General features: G+C 40.7%; 1 protein-coding gene across 2 annotated transcripts in view; it reads left to right on the forward strand.

Moving 5' to 3' along the window:
* LOC143963708 (uncharacterized) overlaps positions 1 to 21,542 on the forward strand; it is a 73,059-nt gene extending 51,517 nt beyond the window's left edge. For both annotated transcript variants that reach the window (XM_077473419.1, XM_077473420.1), the window contains 7 exons: positions 3,076 to 3,130; positions 6,007 to 6,153; positions 6,221 to 6,400; positions 10,556 to 10,698; positions 11,120 to 11,201; positions 16,272 to 16,417; positions 18,791 to 21,542. In XM_077473419.1, the coding sequence (XP_077329545.1) occupies positions 3,076 to 3,130; positions 6,007 to 6,153; positions 6,221 to 6,400; positions 10,556 to 10,698; positions 11,120 to 11,201; positions 16,272 to 16,417; positions 18,791 to 18,893 (856 nt within the window). In that variant the 3' untranslated portion in view covers positions 18,894 to 21,542. The remainder of the gene's footprint in view (positions 1 to 3,075; positions 3,131 to 6,006; positions 6,154 to 6,220; positions 6,401 to 10,555; positions 10,699 to 11,119; positions 11,202 to 16,271; positions 16,418 to 18,790) is intronic.
* The last annotated feature ends 542 nt before the right edge of the window (positions 21,543 to 22,084 follow it).

Consider the following 22,084-nt stretch of genomic DNA (forward strand, 5'->3'; position numbering starts at 1 on the left):
ATTACATCGAATCCCAAAACATTATATATGTTTTTTTAGCAAACACCCTGGAGAATACAATGGTGGTCGTTGCAACTTTTTATCTCGCACAGTATTTGCGCAGCAATTTTTCGAATGCTTTTTTTTGGAAAAAAAACAGTTTTGTGCTTAAAAAAAAAAAAAAAAGCACAGTAAAGTTAGCCCAATTTTTGCATAATGTGAAAGATGAGGTTACACCGAGTAAACCGATACCTAACATGTCACTCTTCAAAATTGCACAGGCTCGTGGAATGGCGCCAAACGTCGCTACTTAAAAATCCCCATAGGCGACGATTTAATTTTTTTTTTACTGGTTATATGTTTTGAGTTACAGAGGAGGTCTAGGGCTAGAATTATTGCTCTCGCTCTAACGTTCGCAGCGATACCTCACATGTGTGGTTTGAACACCATTTTCATATGTGGGCGGGACTTACGTATGCGTTCGCTTCTGCATGCGAGCACATGGGGACAGGGGCGCTTTAAAAAAAAAAAAAAAAAATTTATTGTTCATTTTACTTTATTTATTTTAGTTTGACATTTTTTTCCCCAAAAATAATTTTTTTGATCACTTTTATTCCTATTACAAGGAATGTAAACATCCCTTGTAATAGGAATATGGCATGACAGGTCCTCTTTACAGTGAGATGTGGGGTCAATAAGACCCCGCATCTCACCTCTAAGCTGGGAAGCCTGAAAAAAAAAAAAAAAAAAAAAAAAGATTCTGGATTTGATAGTATTGGCGAGTCGGTAGAAGCCCCGGAGGGCGGCGGGAGGGGGGGGGGGGTGTCTATGGTTGGGTATTGCAGGGTATCACCGACTATGGCTGGGTATGGCTGGGTATATCAGAGTATGGCTGGGTATCTCAGAGTATGGCGTTGCAGAGTATTGCGTTGCAGAGCATTGCAGGATATTGGAGGGTGTTGCAGAGCATTGCAGAGTGTTGCACGGTATTGGCGGGTGTTGCAGAGCATTGCAGGGTATTGGTGGGTGTTGCAGAGCATTGCAGAGTGTTGCAGAGCATTGCAGAGTGTTGCAGGGTATTGGCGGGTGTTGCAGAGCGTTGCAGAGCATTGCAGGATATTGGAGGGTGTTGCAGAGCATTGCAGAGTGTTGCACGGTATTGGCGGGTGTTGCAGAGCATTGCAGAGTGTTGCAGGGTATTGGTGGGTGTTGCAGAGCATTGCAGAGTGTTGCAGAGCATTGCAGAGCGTTGCAGGGTGTTGCAGAGTGTTGCAGAGTGTTGCAGAGTGTTGCAGAGTGTTGCAGAGTGTTGCAGAGCGTTGCAGAGTGTTGCAGAGCATTGCAGAGCATTGCAGAGTGTTGCAGAGCATTGCAGAGTGTTGCAGAGCATTGCAGAGTGTTGCAGAGCATTGCAGAGTGTTGCAGAGCATTGCAGAGTGTTGCAGGGCATTGCAGGGTATTGCAGGGCATTGCAGGGTATTGCAGGGTATTGCAGAGTAATGCAGGGTAATGCAGAGTAATGCAGAGTAATGGCAGGGTATTGCAGAGTTTTTGCAGGGAATTGAGGGGTTAATTTTCGGTGAGCAGCGATGTGGGCACTGCAGATGCAGCCCACATCGCTGCTGACACCGATCTCCTCCCCCTCCGCTGTTCCGATCGGTACAGAGAGGGGGAGGGAGGAACCGGCGTCATAACATGACGCCGGTTTGTTTACAAGTGATCACTCCGTCATTTGACGGAGCGATCACGTGGTAAACGGCCGCGACGAGCGGCCGTTTACCGTGATCCGTGATGCGCCGGGTCCTGTGGACCCGGCGGTCACGGATGCTCTCGAGTGCGCGCCCCAGGGGGCGCGCGAGAGCGGAATTCTGGGAGGACGTCATATGACGGCCTCCCACAGTTAAGAAACCGCCCTAAAGCCGTCATACGGCTATAGGGCGGGTATTAAGTGGTTAAAAAAAAAAAACGCGGAGTCCCGGCGGACTCCCGCTTTAACATGGATTGTTTGAGGATTTATATCATTTAATTTACAGAACATGCCTACAACTTTGAAGATTTATTTTTATTATTGTGAAGCAAACAACAAATAGGACAAAATAACAGAAAAAGTCAATGTGCATAACTATTCACCCCCTAAAGTCAATACTTTGTAGAGCTTTGGATAAGTCTCTATGAGCTTGCCACATCTTACCACTGGGATTTTTGCCCATTCCTCCTTGCAAAACTGCTCTAGCTGCTTTAAGTTGGATGGTTTTCGCTTGTGAACAACAATCTAAATCTGACCACAGATTTTCTATTAGGTTGAGGTCTGGGCTTTGGCTAGGCTATTCCAACACATTTACATGTTTCCCCTTAAACCGCTGAAGTGTTGCTTTAGCAGTGTGTTTGGGGTCATTGTCCTGCTGGAAGGTGAACCTCCATCCTAGCCTCAAATCACACACAGATTGGTACACCCTGAGAAGAACCAGCATGTGTGTTAAGGCAATGGATGGTTGATTTCACCCCTCACTTACTAGGATCACAGTGGGACTTCTTCTGTTTTTCTGTACTTTTTATTTTTATTTCAAGGACTTTATTGAACGATTTTATTGTACCTATTGTTGGCGCTACACTTTATTTGCATATATAGATATATATCTATATCTATAGATATATATTGTGGCAGAGCGTTGCCCTGCCAGGGTCTAGAAGGAGGATGTGACCTAGAATTCTCAACCAGACTGGTTGAGGGGCTCCAGGGAGCATGTAACATGAAGAGTAAACTGGCCTTTCAGTTTCCTCAGTGTTTTCTAAGGCTGTCAGCAGATCGGCCTCTACAAATTTGGCAGTGCCTAAAAATGGAGAGCAACTAAGCATGTTCATAGCAGGGTGAGACAGTGTATTATTGGATTTTAAACATTATAGCCATTAATTTTTAATGTTTTACATAGATATACTGTAATAAGGGCCAGCCAGAAGTAATCTAGCAGGACTTCATTTTCTGACTAATCTTCCACTTTAAACATAAAATCATAGAATAGCAAATACATTTTATTTTATTTTTTATGCACTCATGTATATGTAAAAGAGTCTGTTATTCTCTTCCAAAACTTTCAGCCATTTGCTGGTAAGAAAAACAGAAGCTGATGACCAACACTCCATAGGTAATCCAGTAAGTAAGCAAATTAGAAATTGCTTGCAAATTGTCAGTGATGCATTGTAGACAAATATAAAAGCCAAAAGCTTTTTTTTTTTTTTTTTTTTTTTTGCATAAGCCAATCTTGTGATTTACAACTGGGAAGTTTAAGTGCTGAGAAAAACATTAACAGTATATGTATGGTTTAGCTCATACACTTGATCTACATTTTTACCATCCCCTCACTGCATACCTCCAAATTAACATGGTGGCCATAGCAGATCACTTTTCATATGGGTGGTAGACCCTATTGCCCATGAGAATGAGCCTTAAAAGAGTACAGCAAACCCTTACATAAAGATATAGAAAAAATTGTAGTATACACTGCACTAAATACATCTTGGCTTATTTTTGGTGTTATAAGAGTCACAATCCATACTACTCAGTATAGGCAGCAAGTGAAAATGATGTACCTCCTCTTGGCGAGGCGTCCACACCCGAACTTTCCCCCTCCTTTCTTCCCCCTCTTTTCTCCCTACCTTTCCTTCTTCTGTTCCCTATCTCTTTTCACTCTTCTTTGTAATCTCTCTCATTGCTAACAAATACTGCTGCCCCCCGTAGGAGGGGGTAGTGGGAGAAGGGCTTGCCCTCCGGAAATGATAAAGGAACGAGTTGCTTGGTACTGGAGCCAGTCTCGATACCATTCCTTACACTTTTTCCTTCCCTTCTTGTGTTTTTATAAGTATAATGTGATGGTTTGCCCTTCGGTTTCATATTCATGCTTTGTAGCCCCTGCGAGGGCGCGCAAGGAGCAGATTGTAGTCTCTTGTTTATTCCTGTTTAGGCCTCTTTCACACCGACGTGCCGTTCAGGCCCGCCTGTCAGTTTTTCAGGCTGACCTGAACGGGTGCTCCATAGAGCTCTATGGAGCGTCGGATGTCAGCGGTGACATGTCCGCTGACATCCGACCCGCTCCGATCCGAAAAAGTGTGACGGAGGAAAAAGCTATTTTTCCATCCGTCTGCGGATCGGATCGGATGACGACGGGCACTGCGGTCCGTCGTCATCCGATCTCCCATAGGGGAGAGCGGCGCTGTGACAGGTCCGTCCCTGCGCAGTGTGCAGAGACAGACCTGTCATCTCCCTGCTCAGCGGGGATCGGCGGAGTGATCCCCGCTGAGCAAACGGACATCCACGGGGCGGATCAGAACTGATCCGCCCCGTGTGAAAGGACCCTTATTCAAAATTTTCAATAAACATATTGAAACAGAAAATGATGTACCTCCTTGGTTTTTCATATACTGATGCAACAATTTGGATCCTCCTCTTTAATGCACTTGCCACAGTTTGCCCAGTGGCTTATAAATTTGTACCCTCTTAGGCACATCTTTCATACAAATATCTCAGTGCATGCTGACTTCTTCAGTCATTTGAGCCCCCTGTCTGCAGACTTCTCCTACAGTACGCTTAGAAAGTCATCCACCGGCAACACCAAAGAAACATGAAAAGAACCCAGAGTGGTTTTCAGACTTCTGGCATATTGCATAGACAGAAAGATCACCCAACTTCCTCCTGGTTCAGCAGTACTATTACCGGTTCAACCTTAGAGTGTCTTTGATCTTCTTCCTGCTGATCGGGCAGAGAAAATTATATTGGTTCATTGTCCAGTGTACAAAGTGAAGGTGTATCTGTGACATTAGAAGCTGCAGTGCTGATGCAGATGTGTCACCTGTCTGACTGTGCAGTGTGGCAGAAGTGCATTCATCACAAAACTTGCTGTGCAGAATTACAAATAATTTGCCAACAAAACTATAAATATATATGCATTAAAACTCTGTATTTATCAATTTGCCTAAAGCAGTGTTTCTCAACCATTTTTTAGTCGAGGCACCCTTTAAAATTATAGACAATCTCAAGGCACCCTTTAAAATGATGGACAGTCTCAAGCACCCCATTCTAAAATGTAAAAAAACGATTCTAGTAGCTTTACACAATGCAGCAACATCCACAAGTAGGACACACAATGTTCGAGGTAATTTATTCTTGCAAACAAAATACACTTTTGCACACTGGTACTGACTAGCATTCCACTGTTTCTATTCTCCCTTAGTTTTTCCCCATCAGTCAGCTAATGTTACCCCAGTGCTGAGGAAGAGTGGCACAGGTGGGTCAAACAAAGATGATGTGGAGGCAACAGAAATCCTCCTCATTAACTGATGATGTAATCGGTTGTTTGGATGCCAATGTCTAGAAAGTCGTAATGGTGTATAATGAAAACTTGTAGCTTTGGGTAACTAAAAGGCAGGCTTGAACCACCTGCTGGCTTGTATACAATTTTTGATACATTTTTAGGCATTTTGCTAAGGCACCCCCAGAAGAAACCTCAAGGCACGCCAGGGTGCCTGGGCATTCTTGTTGAAAAAGGCTGGCCTAAAGGGTGACTCTAATATGCTCATACAATCTCATAATTCCCTAAATTTAGACCTATAAAGCTGAAAAGCATACTTGCGATGCTGGTAGGCAATGATGTTGTATACTATAGTTTTGTGTAGTTGAAGTTGTGTGTATAACCATAACTGATATGATCTCAGTGCTGGCTAGTGCTGTCCATATAGATTTAGATTAATCACTAAACAACTGGAGTTTCAGAATTGAGAGTATTATGTATGTGTAAGAACATGCGACAGAAACTCAGACTTCCAGTGCCAAAGCCTACTAGAAAGACATTTTGGTGTTTAAGTAGCTTTGCCATGGTTCCTTGATTTAGCATTAGATTAATATAATACATTAAAAAGCATGATGAATAAAATAGCAATGCTAAAAGCTATTTTTGAGAAGCATGGCTCTATTTTGTAGCTTTGGATACTACACAAATGTATTCATTTACTAAATCTTTTCATTTTTGTGCATAGAGCAGAATTCCACCTCCAGTACAACGCCAGTGCAATTCAGCCAGTACACTTCAAGCTTCAATATTTACCCATCTTGATGAAGAACACAATAGACGGATATTGCAGCGGTCAAGTGACCAGGGCAAGATACCACTTCATGTATACCAGGTGAGTTTGTCAAGGTATGGCATGCATAATGATGAAATCCATTATGCTCATCTCTCTTTTTCTACAGGAGGCCAGTAGAGCAATGTCGGAGTACCGTAGACTGCGCCAGGAGCGGCTGCGTTCTCTAGCTTCAGGATATGTGCAGTATATTTCCTGGAACACAGCTGAGAACCACTTACAAAGACAGTGTCTTATCAGACCACACATCATACCTGCCTTGTCCAAGATAAAAGTACTGAAACACCAGGTAGGATTTCGTAGCTTGCTCTCATTAAAGTTCAACTTCAACTAACTTTTTTTCAAATTTTATTTTATACTTTTTGGCAACTCCATGCAATGCATACTAGCTCATTATGCTTTTACTTTGCAGGGGAAAAAAGAGGAAATAAAACCCATCAGGGTTTACTTCCTCTTAAGTAGAACTATAAGTAATTTTTGGATAGAGCCAGGGAGGGTAATAACCCCTGTCAGATTTTTTTATCAGCACCTGTGTCCTATTGCGGAGATTTCCCTTCACTTTCTGTTCCATAACCAAACAGGAAGTGAGCGGAAATCCCTGAAAATTAAAGGAATTCTTTGGGGACCCCAAAGGTCACCAGAACTTGTGTGCCCTTTGGAAGATTTCCCCTCTATTACTTTTCTGGGGACAACTCAAAATTTGGGATTTTCTTTTACTTTCACTTTCAATGATAATAGTAAACAGTACAAATAGAGAGGGTGAACCTTCTTAATGGGGGCACAGACAGCAATAAAAACTGACAAGTGTTCAAATCTCTCTGCACTCCAAAACAGAAAAAATAAGTTTTGCCTTTAATTATACTTTTTAATTATTTTAAACCGTTTATGTATAAGGCATTATATTCACATAATAGAAATTGTTCAGATCCGTTTAAAGCATAAGGATCCCCAGTACTTTAGATGAAAAAAGGCTCACCAATGTTTGTAATGATATAAACAGTTTTATTGATGTTTTGACCCTTATCAAAAACTACAAAACATGTTTAGGTTGGAATTGAGTTATAAAGTAAATATTTCAACAGTTTTATCCATCTACATTATGTTGTTAATAGCACCCATAACAAGAGTATGCAATTTTATTTGGTGCTGGGAATTTGGTGTAGGACATTTGGGAGTTTCAACACTAAGTACCCATGCCCCATTTACATCTTGGATTTATTGTTACCATAGCACCCTCTAACTTTAATACTTAACCTATCTTAGAAAATTATTCCTTATAGCCCAACTACAGTAAAAAATGTAATTTAAAAAGTGCATTGTGCATAAATTACTTTACATCTCCGTCTTGACTCCAGACATCTATTCCTAAACCATCTTGCAGTCTAATGTATTAAGGTTAGTCAAAGTTGCCTGTATAAGCCAAGCTAATGTCTACCCTGGGGGCCAGACATTTTTCCTTGCGTTTTATTTTCTTGGACACAGGTCCCCTTACCGCCTCCGTGGGTTCACCTACCTCTGGGACGTATAAGGGAGGCCCCTGCCGCCTACTTTTTTTTCATACCAGCAGTTAGTTAGAGGCAGGGAGGGGTTGGAGTGGGGAGTTGCTAATATCCTGGAGCAATATTTTAACCTATCACATAAAGTATATCTAAACTCAAGACCCAAAATTTAATATATTGTTGCGTACCATATCATGGAGTGGCAGCAGTTTTTTTCTTATTTTTCTGGCTTTTTTTCCTTTATTTTCACCATCTGATCCTGCCAGCGACATACTTCCTGTCTTACAAAACTTACTTATTGCACTGTATCTATGGAGAAGTAGCAATGTCACTTAAGGATAGGACTATGTAAACCTCTGCCTTTCCTTTTCTTTATAAAGTAATGGGATTCTATATTCTACATAAATAGATGGGGAACATTTAACTGCTAAGGGTACAGCACAGGCAGAGAGCATAGAAAGTTCATTGAAAACATTTCTGGTGGGATCAATGGTATTTTAACAAACTAAAAGGAACCAAAAAGGAAAGCTCATTGTTAGGGTATACAGTACATACCCGTTAACACGCTAACCCCTAACTTAACTTTGAATATGAACTCTTAAAGCGGAGGTCCACCCTAAAATGGACCTCCGCTCATCGGAATCCCCCCCCTCCGGCGCCACGATTGGCACCTTTCAGGGGGGAGGGGGGTGCAGTTACCTGGATAATCCAGGTAACTGCACCCACTTCCGGGATAGCTGTCTGCGGAAAGGGGCGTAGATTACGCCCCTTTCCGCAAGTGCCCGCCCCTTTGCGCAAGTGCCCCGCTGCCTGCTGGGAAACACACAGATCGTCCTGATTGCGCCGCCCGCCTCGCGCATGCGCAGTAGGGAACCGGGAAATGAAGCCGAAAGGCTCCATTTCCTGATTCCCATACCCAAGATGGCGGCGGCAGCACCCGAGTGTCGATCTAGAGATCGGCTTCGGGTGCCGACATCGCGGGTGCACTGGACAGGTAAGTGTCACTATTTTAAAAGTCAGCAGCTGCAAATACTGCAGCTGCTGACTTTAAAAAAAAAAAAAAAAACGCGGAGTCCCGGCGGACTCCCGCTTTAACCATAAATCTCTTAACTCTGAAAATAATTTCCAACTTAAACTATTATGCCCTGTACACACTCAGACATTCCGACCACAAAATCCGTCGGATTTTTTCCGACGGATTTTTTCTGAAACTTGTGTTGCATAGACACAGTCGGACAAAGTTGTCGGAAAATCCGATAGTTCGAAATGAGGTGACGTTCGTTACGTATGATGGAACTACGTAGAGGCTAGTAACCAATAGCTTTGGTCTCGTAATTGAATCTGAGCATGTGTGGCACTTTGTCCGTCGGAAATTCTCTACAAATGATCAGAAAAAGTCTGATCGGATTTTGTTGTCGGAAAATTTTAAATCCAGCTCTCAAACTTTTTCTGTCGGGATTTCCGATGGAAAAAGTCCGATAGAGCCCACACACGATTGGATTTTCCGACAACATAATCCAATCGGACCTTTTCCGTCAGAAAGTCCAACTGTGTGTACAGGGCATTAATCCTATACCCCCCAATGTTACCTCTTAGGTCAACCTCACACTGATCCACTGCACTTTGGCCGCATTGTAGCTTACCCACAGTTCATGTGTGTGTTCGTTTCACTGTTCCATTGTCTTCTCTTGTGTCCTGTGGCTCTGGTGCACTTTCTGAATGCACATCAAAAGCCTTGCATGCAGAACATGCACCCAAACCATGGGATGTAATAGGAAAGCACAGCTAATCCGCACAAAAAAACATGGGTATACTGCACTGTGGGTAAAGTGCAACAGATCAATGTGAAGCCGCCTGAGACCTTCCCGGAACCTTTAACTTAGGCCGCGTACACACGCGGGGACTGTTCGCTCAACTTTGTCCGTCAAACAGTTTCAGCGGACAGTCCGCTCAAAATTAGCATGGACGGACTTGCCCACACACGACGAACGAACAGTCCGCTGAAACCGTGCGCGATGACGTGAACGGCACGTACGACGGGACTAGAAAACGACGTCCTATACACTGCAATGCAAACTTCGGCGTGTAAATCCTTTCTGAGCATGCGCGGAACTTAGTTTGACGAACAAGCCTACACACGAGGGGACTGTTCGCTGAAACTTTGTTTCAGCGGACAGTTTTTCGGAAATTCCGAAAAACTTTGTTCAGCAGACTGTTCGCTGAAACTGTCCGCTGAAAGCCCACACACGAGCGGACTGTCCGCCGAAACACTGTTCAGCGGACAAAGTTGAGCGAACAGTCCCCACGTGTGTACGCGGCCTTAGTCAACCTCAAAAACAGAACTGTCAGGCTGATACATAGTTCTGAGATGAGCACTTATCATTGCTTGATGATTACAATCATTATTTAGAAGTGGTATTGTTGTCTAGTCATCACCCCAGATCAGATCAATGACCACCTTTACTTTGCTCATACCCACATTTGACATGTTGTGCCCCTTTCTGGACTAAGGAAACCTGCTAAAATCAGAACTTTGGGGTGATGACCATCTGTGATAATTTTGCTCCAATTTTTTGCTTTTACTGTTTGCTTGCCACTGTGCTTTGCTGTTTGAAGACCACTGTGCTCCAATTCTGTTCTATACTGTTTGGTGACCATTTTGCTCCAATTCTGTGCTATACTGTTTGGTGACCATTGTGCTCCAATTCTGTGCTATACTGTTTGGTGACCATTGAGCTCCAATTCTGTGCTTTGCTGTTTGATGACCATTGTGCTTCAATTCTGTGCTATACTGTTTGGTGAACATTGTGCTTCAATTCTGTGCTATACTGTTTGGTGAACAGTGTGCTCCAATTCTGTGCTTTGCTGTTTGATGACCATTGTGCTCCTAATCTGTGCTTTGCTGTTTGGTGACCTGTGATATATGATTGGTATCCATGTTCTAGGTTTTACTCCGCTGGAAAAAAAAGAGAGAGCAGAGTCAAGAGGAGAAGCTGAATCTTTCTATATCCCTCCACCAGATCTTACAAGGAGTTCAGGAGGACAGTGGGATTTTTCTGATAAAACCTGTGCTGTCATGGTCTGGAAGGTAATAGAAAGTTATACTGAAATATTAGATTCCAACAATTTATAACATGTTCATAATTCATTATTTAAAAATATTCTGTGTGGTATGGAGTGTTGCAAGAAGTAATGACACATTCAGGGAAGGGGGAATTTTTTTTTTTTTTTTATCGTCAGATGTGAACTTACTTGCATGGACTGTATAGGTGGTTTGATAAATATTATTATCAATGATCAAGAATACAAGAATAACCATCATTCTTACAATGTGTATTAAAAAAAAGCCCCAAACTTGTATTCAATAGCGTTTAAATGTCTGGAATTCCTGTACTCAAGTGAATGTAAGTCTGACTCACCTTTAATTACTGGATCTGCACTGTGTGTGAATTTTAAATGAATTACCTGATCTTAATGTTCCATCGAACAGTTTATATTTTTATTTGTAGATCATCAATGCAGAAGAGTCACTCGCAAATTCTGTCACATTATAGACCTCTTCAGAGGAGTAGGTTCCCACCCCTTGACCAGGTAACAACAAAGTTTATATTTTTTTATTTAAATTCTAAATTAAATTAAATTATACAAGACATGGTCTTGCAACATATAATCTTCCATATGTGATTTATCATTTACCTTTGTAAACCAATGTGTAAGCAAGGGATGTGTGGATTGTTTCCAGAAAAAGGGAATGCAAGTTGCATTAGGAAGGTACGGTAAATCAATAAAGATGTGTTGCATCACAAAACAGAAAATACCAAACAATAGAGTGCAGCTCTCAGATTAGAAATCAAAAAGTGGCCATATACCACAATGCATATAAAATACATGTGTTAATACATAATGTGTTACTATCCACAATATAATGCAACAATAAAAATATAAATAAAAAAGATGCACAACCACCATAACGCATGTAAAAAACACATGTGTAAGCATACACTGTTTCTGCCCACTCAACAATATCTGAAATCATAAAACATAAAATAATGCATTGCAAATAATAAAGTATCCACAACTTATTTAGAAATATGCATAATAAATCTATACAATGTAATATATGAAGTCCTTTGTGTTCATAAAATAGCAGTCTTCATAGTGTCTTGTAATAATCGTTTCATGCAAAGTGCAGATCACAACCATCAGAGTGCACAGCAGGTGTGCCCTCACCTTAAATGGTGGACCCCACTTATCATACGAAAGGAGGTCAAACAGCTAGCTCTTGGGTTTAAAAAGGGATTTCCTTTTTAGGCTACTTGCATTCATTATTACTCCAAGTGATCTCTGTGTTCCAACATTTAGGCCTTATTCACACCATGGTGCAGAGAATTCAGTTTTTCAGCACATGTTCTGCAAGGGCTCAAAAAAAAATAAATAAAAACAATGGTTCTCTAGGTGCCCTGATCACATTACAACGTAAAGATTTTTTCTGCACAGGAATCTGCAACATCTATGCAGTTTTCTGCAAAGGAAACAAAACTGACATGACATCAACATTTGTGTGAACAGGGCACATAACTTACACGCATGGAAACTGATGTCAATGTTGAGGGAAACTGATGTGAAACTGATGTAAACACATCAAAAAAGTTATATCCGATTATGGATGAAACACCCACATAGATTGGCACCACATCCCAAAATAGTAATATGTAAAAAATTGGGAAAGGAATAGGGATTTTAACGGTGTAAAAAATACACAAATGAGAGAAAATAGTAACCCAAATAATTAGCATTATACATGCTTGAGACCCAAACAGCCCTCTGGACTACTAGACCCATAAGGCCAAGTAGCCTGAAAAGGGAGGACCCCGTGCTGAGCACGAGAACCTCCTACATCAGGCCACAGGCCGACGAGAAAAGAGGAGATAGATGTATATTAGAGGTCGATCGATATATCGGCCGATATTTGGCGTTTTTTAATTAATCGGCATCGGCCGATTGTGCTGTTAAAAAAGGCCGATGATATATTCAGTGCGACTTGCAAATGACTTCAGTAATAGAAGTCAGTGCAAGTTGCCTGCAGACTTGAGTGAAGCGACTTGTCTCCTCTCTGGGCAGTCTGCCAAGAAAAAATAAAGGTACAATGTTTACACTTGAATGAATGAACTCAACTCAGTGTGTAGAGTTCTCAGCTTAACCATTTAAAGACTAAATCTTTTTTGACACTTGATGCTTACAAATAAAAATCCTGTATTTTTAGCAGAGATCCTAGGGAATAAAATAGCGGTTGTTGCAATATTTTATGTCACACGGTATTTGCGCAGCGGTCTTTCAAACTCAATTTTTTGGGGAAAAAATACACAGATTTAAAAAAAAAAAAACAGTAAAGTTAGCCAATTTTTTTCATCCAAAAGGTTTGATTACCTGTTTTTGTGTAATATATATATATAAAAAATTATATATATATATATATATATATTTCATTCTAAATTATACATACACGTGAACTGTTTGGATGTTTGTTTTGTTTAATAAATGTAAGAAATTTTCTGTATCACTAAGGCTGCTTTCACACTGGAGCGAGCAGGCGTTGACGGTAAAACGCTGCCAGTTTTAGCGGCGCTTTACCGTCATTTTAGCGGGGCACTTATAATTCAGCTAGCGGCCCAGGAAGGGGTTAAATGTGTTCGTGAAGCGCCGCTGCCAAATCGCATTGCAGGTGCTTCGGCAGCGGTGCCCATTCATTTTAATGGGCAGGAGTGGTGGAGGAGCGGTATACACCACTCGAAAGATGCTGCTTGCAGGACTTTTTTTTAACGTCCTGCCAGCACATCTCCTCAGTGTGAAAGCACTCAGGGCTTCCACACAGACTGCAGGGGAGCCGTTTTGCAGGCACTTTACAGGTGCTATTTTAAAGCGCCTGAAAAACGCCCCAGTGGGAAAGGTGTCTAACTGTTAGATTTTATGAGATGAAGGGGAAAAAATTTATATAAATAAATAATCGGCCTAACATATTGGCCCAAAAAAATCGGCATCATATATCGGCCATTGGCCATGGCGATTCTAAATATCGGTATTGGCATCGGCCAGAGAAAAACCCATATCGGCCGACCTCTAATGTATATGCCCTATGTCTCTGCAAGTGAAATCTGTGCAGTTTCTCCATCAGTTCCCATCAGTTTTGATGCAGGTATGGTGTAACAAGCACTTAGGGATGAAAAAAAGCCACCATAATATGAACCAATTTAATTTTCTTTATTAAATATTAAAAATGCACTTACAAATATCATATAAGATACATGCATTGGCTAACATCCATACTGGCTATAAAAACATAATCCAAGAATGGTGGTCAGGTCCACTGTGCGTGATGATGTCACTGCTCCTCCACATCTGATGTGTTGCGTCCCTCTGGACTTTCTCAAAGGATCAGAGAGATGTTTTGCATCTGAACTTCTGGATAGGCTTTAGATGCAGATTGGACCATAGTATTTTTGTAAAAAATTAATATATTATTTATACATAGAATAAGAAGTTTACATATGCAAAGTAACCAAAATTTAATTTAAAAACATGTAGACACATATATGTGCAGTTGGCCAGCAATGGCTAGATACTTCCAAACTCTAATTCATGTTACATGATCTCAGGTGAGTGAGCCCCTGTACGTCAACACATTTCGCTCGTCTGCTTCCTCAGGACACACATAGGGGTAAGTATAAAAAACAACATGCCTCACTTGCCTGAATGTGAGTATGCATTCATACAAAGTCTCCCTGGGTGAGCACCGGAGAAACAGGAATGGCCAAGCATTATATATTTAAAGTCGTCTGATATAATCAGAGAATTGATATTGAAAAAAGGGTCATTTACAGGGCACACATAAGTTGTATTGAAGACAAAAAACTGCAGAGAAGAAATGGTAGCTCCCTGGGTTGTTATACGGCTGCACTGAATGGCCTTGGCAGGTCTGGGGACATGTGCGATGTATCCTCGATAAATCAATTTCATATGCAATGATCCTTCACTTGGCGCTTTCCAAGTGACATGAAAATATCATGATCTGGCTGCTGCTTCTCTCACAGCCAGTATTTGCTGATGCCCATATACTTTCTTCTATGCAGTTTTTTGTGTTCAATACAACTTATGCATGCCTTGTAAATGCATCTTTTTCAATATCAATTCTCTGATTATATCAGATGACTTGGAGTATATATTGCTTGGCCATTCTTGTCACTCTGGAGACTTTGTATGCATGCATACTCACATTCAGGCAAGTGGGGCCTGTTGTTTTTTTTAACTTACCCCATGTGTGTCCTGAGGAAGCAGATGCAGTAAAACTCATTGAATTATAGTTTGGAAGTATCTAGCCTTTGCTGATCGACTGTACATATATGTGTCTTCATGTTTTTAAATGAAATTTGTGGCTACTTTGCATATGTAACCTTTTGCTATGTATAAATAAAATATTTTTTTTTTACAAAAATACTATGGTCCAGTCTGCCTCTAAAGTCTGATTTAGTGGTTTTCTCTTTTTGGTTCAAATTACAATTTATGGATGTGGCTAAGGAGTGATCTTAATATTTTTATTGAACTTCTGGATAGGTATGATGTCGTTGAGCTTGTGAAAAAGGGTGGTCACCTGCAATCAGAAATGCTGGATTTTGGGACAGCCCCAAAAAAATGTGCATGTCCTGCACTTATTCCGAGGTACCGGGAGAGATCCCTGACAGGAGACACAGGTGTTCCGTACCACCTTGTCAGTATAAAATTTCCTGGTATTTGTTGCTAATAGATGCGCAATGCAAGGAGTGAATCATGTGATCTATTTGCTCAGGAATAAAAGAGATGTGCAGGTCATGCTCCCCAAAAGTTAATATTTTTATCATTGTTAGATACCATGGTATACCTGCTACTGTGTTTAGTGTAGCTAAGAAGGTGTATGTAATAGTAACAGATATATAAATGTAACAGTGCTGCTAATGAATTAAGTGAAGAATACAATAATCATATTTAAAATAAGACCCTCTTGCAGGGTCTTATAAGGAGGTGAGCGTGCATTACACTCGGTGGTGGTAGCACCTTAACAAGTAATGTGGCGTCACAGTGAAGCAAAATCATACATTTACCCACGATTTTTTCACTTTGATAAGAAGATTCATTACTTTTATGTCACATTTGGACTTTTATTCAATTTTATGCACTGTTTAAATATGATTGTTATAGTCTTCACTTAATTCATTAGCAATGCTGTTACATTTATATATTTGATTCTGTTTTTTTGTGGAAACACATAGGTGACAGCAGCAGCTATTTTCAATTTTTGTTTTATTTCATTTATTTAGTTTCCACTACTACCCTGTTTCCCCAAAAATAATACCCAGCGTTGGTGATGGCTGCAATATAAGCCCTACCCCCCAAATAAGCCCTAGTTAAAGTCCTTGTAGGTCTTATTTTCAGGGTAGGGCTTATTTTCGGGGAAACAGGGTAGGGCTTATTTGGGGGGTAAGGCTTATATTGCAGCCATCACCGACAATCACGCTTGGAGGAAACAGGGTAGGTGGCAGCACACAGCTATTCTAATTTTTTTGTTATATAATAGTAATATTTGACTTTTTGATTGTCACGTGTGAGTACAAGTTTGTTCTTCATTACCAGGATGGTATTTTGTGCTGTGGGAAAGCCCCACCATCCATGCCCAAGGAGTGGAAAACCATGAACACTGATACAGAAATACAACCAGTAGTCATCACCCCCAAGCTGCTGGAGATGGATGTGCGCAGGTATTTGTGCAAGGAATGCAGGTGAGTGGTCAAGGTCAATAACTGAATGTAATAATATATCACTTAAATAGCAGAGCAAAGTTTCATTCCACTTGGATATGAAAATACATGGAACTGTGCATGGGACTATAGTTATTTGCAAATGTAGGTCTACAGCCTAATGGGAAAAGGCCTTTCATTATTACATTGTAGATCTAACCTAGTAACAAGACTATAAATGGAATGGAGACCTTGACCTATTATTGCTTTATGTGTCCTGATTTCTTTTCTATGTTTTTTACAGTTTGAGGTCGCCTGGATTTCTGTAAACATGAAGTACTTGCTTGTAGTGACCAATGAATTACATTTTTTGTTTTCTGCCAAAATGGGGCAAGAAATCTGATTGGTCAGTATAAGTAAAATGTTGTGGCACACCTTTTTCTCCATATTTTATGTGTCAGGGAAATTTTAACCCTTTCATGACTAAGCCCATTTCTGACATTTGGTGTTAACAAGTTAAATTTGTATTTTTTGCTAGAAAATTACTTAGAACCCCCAAACATTATATATATATAGATATATATCTATATATATCTATATATAGATATACATATATATTTTTTTTAGCAGAGAATCTAGAGAATAAAATGGCGATTGTTGCAATATTTTATGTCACACGGTATTTGCGCAGCAATGTTTTAAACGCACGTTTTTGGGAAAAGGGACGCTTTCATGAATTAAAAAAAAACGAAACAGTAAAGTTAGCCCAATTTTTTTGTATAATGTGAAAGATGATGTTACGCCGAGTAAATAAATACCAAACATGTCACGCTTTACAATTGCATGCACTCGTGGAATGGCGACAAACTACGGTACCTGAAAAACTCCATAGGCGACAATTTAATTATTTTTTTTACGGTTACCAGAGTTACAGAGGAGGTCTAGTGCTAGAATTATTTCTATCGCTCTGACGATCGCAGCAATACCTCACATGTGTGATTTGAACACCGTTTACATATGTGGGCATGACTTCTGTATGCATTTTCTTTGCTGCACGAGCTCGCAGCGACGGGGGTGCTTTAAAAAAAAAAATGTTTTCTTATTTATTTTAAAATTAATAAATTGTTTTTAAAAAAAATAAAATGTTTTGATTACTTTTATTGCTGTCACAAGGAATGTAAACATCCCTTGTGACAGTAATAGGTGGTGACAGGTACTCTTTATGGAGGGATCGGGGGTCTAAAAGACCTCCAATCTCTCCTTTACACTTCAAAGCATTCAGATCGCCATTTTCGGCGATTCTGAATACGGTATATTTTTTTAAAACCAGTGCCATTGGCAGCCAAGTAAACGGGAAGTGACGTCATGATGTCGCTTCCGTGTTTACGTCAAGGAGACTGGAATGAAGCCGCTTACGGCTTCATTCCAGTCTGTCCCTAGCCCTAGGAGTGGCGGATTGCTGATCAGAGCTCCCGGTGGAATAGGAGCCCCGGTAAGAGCAGCAGAGACGGCGGAAGGCTTTTAGCCGCATCAGTTGTTATCTCTGGAAAGCCGATCGCCGTCTCTAAAAAACAGTACCGGGGTGATGCCTGAAGCTGCGGCTGCAGGTGCACACATCTGCGTACGCTCGGCGGCAAGAGGTTAAGCTTCTCCCTATAAGCATATGATTTCTTTACGCTTAAAAGCACAAACTGCTCTATTATATAATGCTAGGAAAGTGCGCTTGTTTATCTCTCCAAGTAACACAAACAGATGCTGGTATCACCTCGAGCTCAGTATTATCCTCAAGAAAACTGGCCTGGCTGCCTTTATTTATACTAAATACATGGATAACAAAAGAGTGTGGTGGCTTCCGAATCAGCCAATCAGACACTTGTATTCATTCAAAAGAACCAATAACACACATGTATATATTCAAATAAAAATACAGTAGTGTCATGTGCAAATGTTTGTGTGCAAAACCATATGGCAAGCACATGGTTCTGAACACGATTGTGTGCGCATTCCCACTGCTATCAATGATGCGAGCCATACTAAATTATGGCCCAGTGGGGCATAACTCTGTATAGTTATACTATGGCTCCCATGTACGCAAATCTGCCTACTTAGGAGTTTAAATGTGATCGCCACGGAGTGGCCAGTTCCCTGGTGAGGCATAAACAAACATCCTTAAAAAAGCAAACAGATCTGCCATGTCCACAGGATGGTTTCCACATCCAATGGTCTTCCATCAGCGTCTGTATGCGTGAATACCCTCGCATGAGCATATTATAGCAAAACAGACACTGTGAGGCATCTGAAAACATACATTAATACAAATTTCCACAACATATCAACAGATCCTTTACACAGAACAGCGGAATGCTTATGACATCGCTGTTTGCTTCTGGAATAACGCATATTTGTATCTTGCAGTGTGTCCCAGATACGCAGCTCTCCTGCTGGATTACTCCTCAGAAACCTCCCACTTCAAAAACTTGTCAGCATTAAGCAGACCTCTTCATTACCAGCAATGTGACTTGTGGACATTCAAGTGTGTGTTTGTGTGTGTTTTTTCTTCTTCAGATTTTTTATGTGAATATTTGTATTAAGAATCCACACAAAAGGGTATAACAACAATCAATGATCTGTTATTTATTATGGGAAAATGACTTAAAGTGGTATTAAACTCAAAAACAAAAATAGAATACATTGCATCTTAACAGTCCTTAAATTAGGTGGCTGCATTGATTTTCTTTTTAAGGCTTTTTTCTTTATTTTCACCTGTTGATTCAGCCAGTAACACACTTCCTGACTTAGGGTGTTTCCATTCTGGATGGAATGGAGACACCTTTGGACAGCAGCTTTGACAGTCTGAGGACAGGATAGTGTTAAATGCACTAGCAGGTTTAGATGGACTTGAATAACAAATTAAAGCCAAACTCCTGCTAGCACTTTTTAAGTAGGTATAGCAATAGTTTTTTCTTTTGGGATACAGGTTTTACATAAATGAATGAATTAGTTGCTAGGATGCAGGATGGTCCTAGCAACCAGAGGATGACTAAATCAGTGAGGGCAGAAGATCCAGGAGAGGAATCTTACTGTGCTGGAGAATACAGGACAGCCAGGTAGGGGGCTTAGGCAGATAGAGGGCATGTGCCTTAGCTGCCACACACTGTGAATGGAATTTATGTACCAGAAAATCAACACTGTTTAGATAGAACTGTCACTCAGCCCAGGTCCAGACCACGTCATTTAGTGATTCCTACCATTGAAGTAATAGTAAGTAGGGACAAAATTTTATAAAAAGCCCTAAACGCTAATCAGTGCGTAGCACATTAAAGCCTTCTTAAAACAGAAGGAATTCACATGTCTCATTCTATCACATATCTCAAAAGTACGAAGATTATTCTTCATGTCAGAAGAGTGGGCAGAGCCATCCACAGCATTCCCTTGTGTTTCAATCATTTTTATTAGTTTTATGTGAGACAATAATACACTTTGGTGAACATTTTTACATCACTGAAGTTATCAAGAACGGTCAAGGCATACAGTAATATCAAGTCGATACAGCATTCCTTTCAAGTTATAAACGGCCAAAAGCACATTTAGAACCATTAGTGTATAGTACAAATAAAGCCTAATGTCTTATAGACATTTATACCAAACTGCATACAGTTGTTTCAGGCTTTAGCCTGTCATCAGTGTAGTATATGGGATCCATGGCATCTGTGGAGTAGGGATTGGGACCCAATGAGACAATATATCCATATAAGTTGTGGTAAGAAAGGGACTAAAGGACATAAAAAAACATCAACTCTAAAGACACTACAGTTATTCTTAGCAACGGAAGTCCAGAACAATGCCAGAAGATACTACATGTTGGGTTAAAATCTTCAAACTGTATCAAATACCAAGAAACCAGAACATAATCTTCCTTTTATAAAAATGTATCCTAATGTTCCAGACCAATGTTTCTGATTCAACACAGAAAAGGGTGTTCATCCTTCATCTAGTCTGGTCTTGCTTGAAACTTACATAGTTAGCAAGGTTGAATAAAGACACCAGTCCATCCAGTTCAAGCTGAGTGAGTGTCTACAATTGTCCCTATTCCTGTACATTATATACTCGCATCGGTCCCTACCCTCAAGGAGCCCACAATTCAAACTTCAGGACGTTTGAAATATCACAAGGATATTTAAAGAACCAAGAGATTTGCCTATCGCAGAGGACCCTTCTTTTTTCTCTTACTTAACTTCCACAGCTCACAAAAGAAGCATCCTGCAGTACCTTCACAACACAGCCAAAGCTTCTATTCCCTTAAGACGGTGGGATCCCCACGTCTCTCTTAGTTGCTATGTGGCTAAATAGTTACATACATAATTACATAGTTGGTAAGGTTGAATAAAGACACCAGTCCATCCAGTTCAACCTAAGTGATTGTGGGTGCGCGTCTACAATTGTCCCTATCCCTGTACATTATGTCTCATTAAGATGCTCATCTATTATATTATTATTTATTTAAGATACCCATAAAGCGCCATCAATTTATGCAGCGCTCCACAATCAAATCGGTCCCTACCCTCTAGGAGCCCACAATCCAAGGTCCCCAACTCACATTCATGTACTAGGGCCAATTTTTGGACAGAAGCCAATCAACCTACCAGCATGTCTTTGAGCAATACATTTGAGAAAAAAAAAAGTATGAAAGACCATAAACCCTCATCTCACAACACATGCAAAACATTTCACAAAACATGGTTCTATTTCCGATTTCACTTTCCCACATGAGGGTGTATTACTTCTCATACCACCAGGCTGCAAAACAGCTTTTTTGGACAGTCTATACATTTTTCTGAATTCTAGAGGATTTTTAGGTTAAATTAAATATGTAGTATTTTTTTTTTTGATGTACTGTATGTGTTGTTTTTATGAAGGTAATGTTCATGTGAGGTATGTGATGTGTATTCTGTAAGCAGGCTGCATCTGCATTTCATTTTATGACTTTTTTTTTGTAAAATGGTAATAAATTCTGATTCAAATATACTGTACTCACCTTGTGTTAACAGTATGTACACCTAAGATTTGTGTGAACATGAACATGAACAGGGCAGGGTTCTCTATTGCAAAGGAAAGTAATGTATAGATGTGCTGACTTCAATTTACCAATCATATGCAAGCAAAGATACATTTTTTTTTCTCTGCACATGATTGTGTATTCTTTGCAAAGTAATTTTTCACTTAGCTTTAAAGAGGAAGTAAACCCTGATGGGTTTACTTCCTCTTTTTTTCCCTGCAAAGGTAAAGCATAATGGACTACTATGCATCGCATAGTAGCTCATTATGTGTCACTTACCTGACACAGGAGCCAGCGAAGTCGCCGCTGATCCCTGTAGTCCGCCGCGTCCATCTTGCTGGTGGCGTCTCGCAGCTCCGACCAATGACAGCGGTGCAACCGCGATGACGTCACTCCCGCGCATGCGCACGGGAGTCGCGCCTCGCAGCTCCGTTGCTGTCATACGGCGAAGCCGCGATGACGTCACTCCCGCGCATGCGCACGGGAGTCGACAAATTTGGCAAATCCATTCTTGGATTTGCCACATTTAGTGCGCCTGCGCGCCGCTGTCTACGGCGCATGCGCCGTAGACAGCGGTGCCCATTTTCGGGCAAATATCTCCTAAACCATATAGGTTTAGGAGATATTGCTTGGACCTACAGGTAAGCCTTAAT

This window comes from Lithobates pipiens, unplaced genomic scaffold (assembly GCF_037356315.1).
Source record: "Lithobates pipiens isolate NorthernLeopardFrog02 unplaced genomic scaffold, aLitPip1_a1.2 Scaffold_8, whole genome shotgun sequence".
NCBI lineage: Eukaryota > Metazoa > Chordata > Amphibia > Anura > Ranidae > Lithobates > Lithobates pipiens.